This window comes from Leptinotarsa decemlineata, unplaced genomic scaffold (genome assembly GCF_025532065.1).
Source record: "Leptinotarsa decemlineata unplaced genomic scaffold, Ldec_3_MD MMD2_tig00026347_RagTag_RagTag, whole genome shotgun sequence".
NCBI lineage: Eukaryota > Metazoa > Arthropoda > Insecta > Coleoptera > Chrysomelidae > Leptinotarsa > Leptinotarsa decemlineata.
The window spans coordinates 3,340,628-3,350,477 of NW_027412698.1; the positions used below are offsets into that span (position 1 = coordinate 3,340,628).

General features: G+C 40.2%; 1 protein-coding gene and 1 long non-coding RNA gene across 2 annotated transcripts; one reads left to right on the top strand and one right to left on the bottom strand.

The window, feature by feature from the left end:
• The first annotated feature begins 444 nt into the window (after positions 1-444).
• Positions 445-1,152, top strand: LOC141486188 (uncharacterized). The gene has a single exon (XM_074183908.1). The coding sequence runs from the start codon at positions 445-447 to the stop codon at positions 1,150-1,152; it is 708 nt and encodes a 235-aa protein (XP_074040009.1).
• A 2,956-nt stretch (positions 1,153-4,108) lies between these two features.
• Positions 4,109-9,520, bottom strand: LOC141486138 (uncharacterized). The gene is made up of 3 exons (XR_012467665.1): positions 5,373-9,520; positions 5,008-5,037; positions 4,109-4,780 (listed from the first exon to the last, which is right to left on the bottom strand). It is a non-coding gene; the product is annotated as an uncharacterized lncRNA (long non-coding RNA).
• Positions 9,521-9,850: the final 330 nt, after the last annotated feature.

Consider the following 9,850-nt stretch of genomic DNA (forward strand, 5'->3'; position numbering starts at 1 on the left):
TTAGGGGAAGAGTTACTCGGATATAGAAATACTTATACAGGACGCGGCTGGTATCGAAGAAGACTTACGGCTGTCTAAATCAGCCCCTAGAAGCTTCAATACTCAAATCAGCCCGAACTTAACCAATTCCCAGGCTAACAATGCTCCGCGTAGTCAAGGGAATTGGAGTAACAATAGGGCGAGCAATTCAACAGAAGTGTATCGACCACCACATCGAGCAACCCAGCAACAAGGACCACCCTCGTTTAGGCCGAGCCCCAACGCTTCTCGTGGGAGCCACAATAATGTGGTAGAGACAGTTCCCACTCCCCAAAACGGAGAGGCGGAAAACTAGATGGGGCCGGAGTGGACAGCAGTGGAGAGCTAAAGGCCCCAATGAATTTAAACCACTGCAATAATATAAGCCCTTGTACGAAAGTAATCCCTTCAGATCTCGAGTGCTATATGTCTCTCGCTGAAGAACGCCCCCTTCTCGGAAGAAGCCTTCCGAGAATCCCCTGTGTAATAAATTCCTTGAACCTCTCAGCTTTAGTGGACACCGGAGCCTCCAGTAACTTCATCCAATCCGGCGTTCTAGCCAATATGGACCTGACCAGGCTCCCGAACCCGGCCACGGTATTTATGGGGTGCGAGAGCAATGTAAGTCAAAGTCTGGGCCAGATTACGCTACCGGTGGAGATTGAAGAAAGAAGGTTCGAAATAAAATTCACCGTGTTATCCAAACTACAGGAGAAGGTCATCTTTGGCCTTCCTTTCCTCCGAAAAACCCAGGCCACGATCGACGTAGGCCGAGGGTCGATTTATTTTGGCCAAGCTCCGCGCTTATGCCTATACTTCGAGGCCGATAATGCAAAACAGAGATCCCTGAGGACTATTAGTCCTGTACAACTGGAGGATTCCCAATTTTCCGGAGAAACAAAAGATAAGATATTGGCAGTGAAAAATCAGTTTCCCGACGTGTTCGAGGAAACGATTCGCCAACCTCAAACTAAGGCGGTAGTCCACAAAATCCGCGTTCGCGAAGAACGACCATTTAGGCAGTCCAGATACGGCAAAATGTCAGAGGCACGGAAGGCAATTGTCCACGAAGAAATTTCTAAATTACTAGAAGCAGGAGTAATTGCTAGAAGTACCTCGCCGTACTGCTGGTAGTTCTTGTTCCCAAGAAGGAAGGAAAGTTGCGGTTTTGTGTCGACTACCGGCAAATCAATAAATTGATTATTACTAAGGCCCCATACTCACCACCAATACAGGAGACTGTGCGTGAAATGGGCAAAGCATCCCTATTCACCACGTTAGATCTCCGAAATAGATTTTGGCAAGCTCCCCTGGACAAGGAGTCCCGAAAGTATACGGCTTTTGGAGGTCCAGACGGCGCAGTATATGAATTTAAAGTTCTGAGTTTTGGATTAAAAAATGGACCTGCAGTGTTCCAAAAGCTTATGTCAGAGGTTCTGGTAGGCTTTGTAGATAAATTCTGCAAAGTCTACCTCGACGATATAATCGTTTACTCGCACAGCTTGGATGAACACTGCAACCATTTACAGTTAATCCTGGAGCGGCTTCGACTACATGGGCTGTGGCTTTCGCCATCAAAATGCAAATTCGGATCTACCACCCTAAACTACTTAGGTAGAGTCGTCTCCAAAGACGGTAACAAGCCCCAAGAACAGCATGTTTTGAATGTTCAAGAATTTCCTACCCCATCGAATATCAAACAAGTGCGAGCTTTCCTAGGCACTGCCGGATGGCTTCGGGAATATATCCCGAAGTTTGCCGAAGTGGCCGCACCCCTCACAGACCTTATAGACAAAAAGAAGTTCCAATGGAGTCAGGAAGCTCAAAGGAGCTTCCAGGCTATTAAGAATGCAGTGTCACAACCCTTGGAACTCGCACGACCTGACCCTGATCTCCCTTACGGCTTGCAAACAGACGCCAGCCACATCGGCATCGGTGCGGTGTTATTTCAACTGGAACCGCAAACCAAGGAACGAAAGATAATTGCATACGGCAGCGCAAAATTAAACGCAACTGAGCGCAAATATCATATAAATGAAATTGAATGCCTCGCCGTCGTATGGGGGATTAAAAAATATAGACACTACCTTCAAGACGGTCACTTCACGCTGTTCACGGACAACTCGGCCCTAACGTGGCTGGATCGCATGAAGGATGAGAAAGCTAAATTAACTCGTTGGTCTCTACTCCTGCAGGAGTACGATTTCACGATAGAACATATTCCGGGGAAGAGAAATCAACTCCCGGATTTTCTTTCACGAAACCCCACGGGAAATGAAACTAATGTCGACATAGACAAGAACGTAGAGAGGATGTTTTTCCCTCATAAAAATTCCGACGGCGACGAAGAAAATGAAGACGAGATGCTGTGCCAGTTGATGGACGAATTGAGCGAAATGCTCAACGTCTGCGACATGGTCTGTGTGACAACCGGCGATTTCGAGACATTGAACCAGTTGCGAACTTGGTTTGAAGAGATCGCTGAGTTGCAAAAAGCCAGTGACAGCGTTAGGCGGTTCCGGATCCGGATTGAGAGGGCCCGGACTAACCCGGAACCGTCTGAATACGAACAATGTATTTTGCATGACTTTGTCATGGAAGATAATCTACTCTATTACATCGGACCAAACCAAGACGTGAAAAGGTTGCTAGTCCCGAGGCGCTGTTGGGACACGTTGATCAAACGATACCATAATGGCGCCGGACATCCGGGAATCGAGGAGACTCAGAATCAAGTCAGCAGGCATTTTTATTGGTCCAATATGCGTAAACAAATCGCAGCATATGCAGCATATGCCATGTGGCAACATGGTATGTTGTGAATAGTCGTGTGTTCGATTGCTCCTACAATATCATTACAAATTGTGTGTAAATCAAGATAAAAAAATCTGAAAAGTTGTGTACTTGTAGAAACGAAGTAGTATCACACCTTGGTGAAAAGTGCAATCTAAGAAAATGGTTCTAACGCGAGATGTTGTTGATGAAATAAAATCGGCAGTAAATAATGCCATGTCGAAGTTCCTGAGAGACCAGACATTTATAAAAACAATTACTGATAGTGTAGCCCAGGCGGTCACGTTATCCATTGATAAAAAACTCTCAATGTTAGAAGAAAAAGTCAGCGAACTAAAAACCGAAATGAAAGAGGTAAAACAACACTTTGAAAACCAAATAAAAAATCTTGAAGGTACTACAAGAAAAATAATTAATGAAAATTCAGTGATACATAAAAAACTTGACAATATGGAACAAAGCATGAAGAAAAACAGCCTACGAATCTTCAATTACCAGGAAACTGATGGAGAAAATTTGAGAGAAGGCATAATCAAACTTTTCAATACGAAAATGGCAATTGAGATAAGTAATTCGGATATAGAATTATGTTAGAGTTGGAAAAAAATCAAAAACCCGAGGAAAAACAAGAGGAGTTTTTATGAGACTTGGAACCCATGGGATGAAGCAAATAATTTATGACAAGAAAAAGTTTTTGAAAGGAACCGGAATCGTTGTAAGGGAAGATTTAACAAATATTAGGTTGAACATTTTTAATAAAGCTATTGAAAAAACGTCATTGCAAAACGTGTGGACCTACGAAGGACAAATTTTTGTCAATTATAATAATAAAATATGTATTTTAAAGTCTTATGAGGATTTTGATAAATTATTTGGTGCAGAAGAAAATGAAACTAAATAATACACTTCCTGTGATTTCTTTAGAATAACCAAAATGTTATTCAATAATCAGTAGCCTAAATTTCTTTATAGAAAGTAATAAGATAAGTAATCACACTTTATCAACAGGAACTTAGGAGATTTCGAACAATGTTATTTTCATTAGCCTACCAAGAAACTATATTTTGTTTTATGTACATTATTGTTAGGTTATTTTTTATCTTCATTTCGAATAATATTAGATTATTCAATTATTACTATATACACACACGTCTCTACTCGAATACTATATTTCAGTTTCATTTTGAGTATTCAATACAGAATGATAGAATTTTTAGATAATCAGAAGGAAATTGAAACACAAGAATATCATGATTTTCGGGTGTTTTTTGATGGAAAAGGGAATATGAAGAGTGCGTTGGCCGTTATTCATTTTAATATCAGAAGCATTAACAAAAATTTTGATGAACTCCTTATTTATCTAGAAGAGGTGAATAAGCATATGGACATAATAATTATATCGGAAACATGGAATGTCGAGTCGGTAAGTGATTATTCAATACCAGGTTATTCAGCATATTACAACAATTCAAAGGTAAATCAGAATGATGGTCTATTGGTATACATCAAGGATTATATTATTGCTGATGTCGAAATAATGTCACTAACTGAAACCAAATTAATACAAATTTCATCGACTATTGATGGTATTGAGATTGGAATAACAGCATCTTATAAATTACCCTCCATTGATACACAAATTTATCTGAACGACATAAAAAACTACATCTATGATTTGAAAAAAAAAATAATATTGACATATTTATAGGTGACATAAACATTAATTTGATGGATGAAAATTCCGGTTCTGTTAATGAATACCTCAACATCCTTGCTGAAAATGGTTACTTCTCCTATATCAATAAGCCAACCAGGGTTACGTCTCATACACAAAGCATAATAGATCATATTTTCGTTCGTAAAAATAATGCGAACCATAACATACTATTGAGCCCGGCATTATTCAAAATCGATATCACCGACCACTACCCAGTATACTTGGAAATATCAGGAACAATAAAGTCACCTTCTGAAAATGAAAATGAATCAAATACATTTGCAAAAAATATAAATTTCAATAAATTACACAAATCATTAAAAGGGGAAAAATGGGAAGAAGTGATAAGGATTAATGAAATACAGGTTTGTTATGACAAATTTATTGAAAAACTTGAATTTCATTTGAGAGCAGCATCATATTCATACAATACTCAAAATAAAAAATATAAAAAAAGTTAACCATGGATCACTACTGACCTGATTAGCGCAATACGGCAACGGGATCACCTGAAAAAGAAATATTAGTTAAATATACCTCAGAAAGGGAAAATGAATATAAATCATACAGAAATCGATTGAATAATATTATAAAGTTAACAAAAAATCAATATTATAAAAATAGATTAAGTACAATAAATGGAAATTGTAAAAAAACGTGGGAACTTGTTAATGAAATTACTGGAAAAACTCATCAATAAAAACAAAAGTCGGTAATATAACGTTCAAAAATCAAAACGGAAAACCAATCTCTGATAAAAAAGATAATCCTACTAATTTCAACAATTACTTCACTAACATAGGAACTGAAATGGCAAAAAACATTAAAAAAACAGGAAACTTACCTGATCATTTCCTCAAAAACACCATGCAACAAGAATCCATGTTTCTGAAACCAGTAACACAAAATGAGCTGATTGAAATTATATTCAAACTAAAAACCAACTGTTCATCTGGTCCTGATGGCATTTCCTCGAAACTCATAAAGAATATTCATTTATTCGTTATATCTCCATTAACTCACATAATGAATTTGATCTATAAAAATGGTAAACTACCACACCAATTCAAAGAGTCAATCGTTACCCCCATATATAAATCAGGTAAGCGTGATGACATTGGAAACTATAGACCAATATCGGTTATCAATAATTTTGCTAAAATAGTTGAACAATCCTTGAAAAGTAGACTTATAAATTACCTCAATGCAAAAAAATACTAACAGACAGACAGTTCGGTTTCATTAGCAACTCCAATACCGAAAAAGCAGTACTAGATTTCGTACAAAAAATAATTGGAGCATTGGATAGATCAGAAAAATGTTTAGCTATATTTCTAGACCTAGCTAAGGCATTTGACACTGTTGATCACGACATGTTATTAAAAAAATTACATGGGTATGGTATACGTGGCCCAACATATAATATTTTGGAAGACTATCTATCACATAGGACACAAAAGGTCAAAGTTGATAATAGTCTGAGTGAAGCAATGAAAGTGAAAACAGGAGTACCACAGGGAACAGTTTTAGGTCCCATACTCTTTCTTGTTTACATTAATAGTATCTGTTTCATCAACAATTTTGGGGGTCATCTCATATCATATGCGGACGATACAGCACTCATATTTACAGGTAGTAATTGGAAGGAGGCATTTGAAAAATCAGAAAAAGGACTGAAAGATATCCAGATATGGCTTAATCACAACCTTCTGAGTCTGAATGTGAAAAAAACCAAATTTATTACATTCACCCTATTACAGATTGATCAACCTGGAAATAACATAATCCATATACATGACAGAGAGTGTACTAATACAACAAATTGCAATTGTGCTGTTATAGAAAGAACGAAAATGATTAAGTATCTGGGAGTTATAGTGGATCGGCATATGAGGTGGGATGACCACATAAACTATGTTGTTAAACGGCTCAGACTTTTAACAAAAAAATTCTATGAATTGAGAAATATTCTGGAATACAAAAATTTGATCACCATATACCAGTCTTTAGCAGAATCTGTAATAAGATACTGTACTGCTGCCTGGGGTGGTACATTTAACAATTCCATCAATACCCTCCAAATATCTCAAAATACAATCTTGAAAATACTATTCAAGAAACCTAAAATATACTCTACCAAATGTTTATATAAGGAAACGCAGTTACTGAAAACAAGAGAACTTTATATCCACCAATGTTCAGTTTGGGTGTACACAAACAAACTCACACTTCAATCAACAAACAAAGAAAAACAAACAAGATTCGTTACTAGCTCTTCCATAAACATACCAACATTTAATAAAAGTCACACACAGAGATGTATTTTCTATCACGGCCCAAAATTATTCAATCTTCTGCCAGCTAACATAAGAAACAATTCCAATCTCAATACATTCAAAAAATCCATCAAAACGTTCATTATGTCCAATACCGAACTTCTCGATTTATTCGGCTAAATATAAATGATGTTCAGCAAGCTCTTCATCATTCCTAATATTCATCAATTCTATAAATCAATTAACTATATTGAAGCGTGTGTATATAGATATAGGTATAAGACAGTCAATTGTATATAATTGAATACCCTGAGTGGTAGATGGAAAGCACAACACAAGTACTTTAGTTACTTAGGTGCATCCATCCTCACACTGAGGGAAATACTAACTGTAAATATAACTGCAAAAACTGTAAAAATGATGACCTACAAATAAATCTTGAAACTTGCTTGACTTGCGCGACCACTAAGAGAAGTCCCCCGCAGGAGGCTGCCCCTTTGCGTCCTAACGAACCGGAACAACCGTGGCAGATGGTATCTATCGATGTTCTGGGACCCTACAGCCCTAGTGAAAAGGGAAACCGATACATTTTATTAGCCACCGATTGCTTTAGTAAGTGGGTAGAGTGCCGCACAGTAGAATCTGCTCAAGCAAATACCGCAATCGAGTTTGTGGCACAGGAAGTTGGTTATCGGTGGGGATTCCCAGAAATAATCATTAGCGATAGTGCTGCTATGTTCCTCGGACGGAACTGGGAAACGTTTTGTGAAAGAAATGAGATTCAGATCAGGACTAGTCCGGGTTATCATCAGCAAGCTAATCCAGTCGAGCGGCGAGTTCAGGAGTTAAAAAAAAATGCTGCGGGCTGCCCTAATCGGGAAGCCAGAGTCACAGTGGGAACGTCTCTTGCCAGAGGCGATTTTTAACTTGAGAACGAGAGTAAACGCCGCGACTGGTATGACACCGTGTCAGCTTTTACTGGGCTATGAATTGCTTCGGCCAAGCGACTGGGACACTCCTTTGCAAAAGAGGCGAAAACCTCGAAATGAGGATCGTGCCCAGCGCGTAGAGGCAGCCCAGGAAAAGTCTAGAGCATATCGGGCGAAACGTTATCCGGATCGAGACAAAGTGCCGGCCTTGACACTTACCCCAGGCCAGTGGGTGCTATGCAGAAACCGGGATAAGAACACTAAAAAGAATTTTGGTCCAACCTGGACGACGCCCTGCCGCGTAGTAAGACAACTCGGTCCAAGTACGTACGTGGTAAATAAAGGGGGTGTAGATCGGGTCATCCACGTGGATGATCTGCGACCCGCACCTCCTCCGCGTGAAGGGCAAGATCATCTAGACCCACGCCATGCGGACTTATAGATAGTAATTAGAAATAAGGTAGTTAAGATCTCCTATGTAGACTTGAGCTGCACAACGGAGCCTGCAAGGGGACAGGCGAGGAAGTGTGCAAGCAATCATTGTAAATAGTTGAGTTTAGTTAAGAGGGGAAGATATTGTATATATTAGTATGTAAGGAAATTTTGTAACCAGAATTGTGTAATGTTGTTTATTTTGAAAAGATTTTCAATAAAGAGCACTTCCCAGTCTCAGCTAGCTAGAAACTGTATGCGACTCCTTTAGGCGGGGGGGTGTTACCAATGTCCAGATCTTCAACAAAGCGATTAGAGTATATGAACCGCGAGAACGAATGATCATCGAGAGACGGCAGCGAACAAGGTAGGCGGAGCCTGCGCGCGCTCGCCGCGAACGAATAAATACCGCGCGCCGCGGTCGGAGAAGTCAGAGTTCGACTTCTGCTAGTCAAGTCCACTTCGTAGTCTGCGCTCGAATTACTAAAAATTTCGAAGTCTTAAATCTCAGAGGAGATTTTGCTGGATAATAGATAATAATTAGACAATATAATTGTTAATGGAAATCTGAAAGACTGGACATTGGTTTTGTCTAAATACGAATTTGAAAGGTTGTACAAGGAGTCTTCGGCTACAGTTTCTACTGGCAGAGATTTGGGAAGTAAAAACCAAATTTACTTCCCAATCTGAATTCGTTACGACCACACTGTGGAACAAATTTTTCTGGCCTTTATCAAGGCCGACCTACAACGACGACCCAGGAATCAGGAATCCAGGATATATCATAAAAAAGGTCTTTCTTAAGGCCAATCACTGCAAATGGAACTTTTCAGTTCTAATACTGCCCTTCTCAGGGCTTACACAAAGAATTCGTATTTCTTCGTCTTCGGCACCACGCCGCACCGAGGGACCCACTAGCCGGCCTCATTGGACGTATTTGGCCTACCCATGCTTGAATACATCGGGAGGTACGCCTACCCAGTATATCTAAGGGACAGTCTACGTGGGCTGTCCCATTGCACTGATATCTGGGGGCTTTAAAGCGACCGTGCGCCTCCGGAGGCGGTCTCTTTCCTTCGGGCTTAGGGAGTTAGGTAGGTCAAATCGCGATAGTGTGTCGGCTAGGTGGTTAGGGATCGTAGGGAACCCTCTGGTCCGGCCTAGTGCCATCGTGGTGGCCAGCTGTACCCCCGCGGCGCCTGTTAGCTAGAAATTATAGGGTATACTAAAATAAATTCGAGACTTTGTCGTGTACAGAAAAAAAGGTCTTGCCCCGGAAATCTACGACCATGCAGGGGACGCGAGGCGTTCAGGACTGGGAGTTAAACTCCGAGGACGACAACACATACAGAAATAGATCCTCCGGTGGCCTAGCACCCGCCGGCTCTGGTCTGCCTGCGACGCGCGACCTAGGAGCAAGAGGTCTCTTGCAAACTCACGCCCAGCCGGGTACCCTTTCGGGACCGCTCCGGGAACCGTCTCGGCGACAACGGAAAGCGACGGAAGCGAATATGTTTTCAGTTCTACTACGAGTAGTTCTTATTGTGATACATCAGCCGATAGATCAAAAGAAACTGTGGCTGGATACCTCGAAGTGAATCCAACTATTTTAAGAAGTGCTCAATTACAGACGATTTCGGCTGCTAGCATGGGAGGTAAGCTGTTACTTTCCGAAATACTGATAA

Bases quoted from the DNA above. Each gene is read 5' to 3' on its own strand.
- LOC141486188 (XM_074183908.1), top strand. From the start codon at position 445: ATGTCTCTCGCTGAAGAACGCCCCCTTCTCGGAAGAAGCCTTCCGAGA.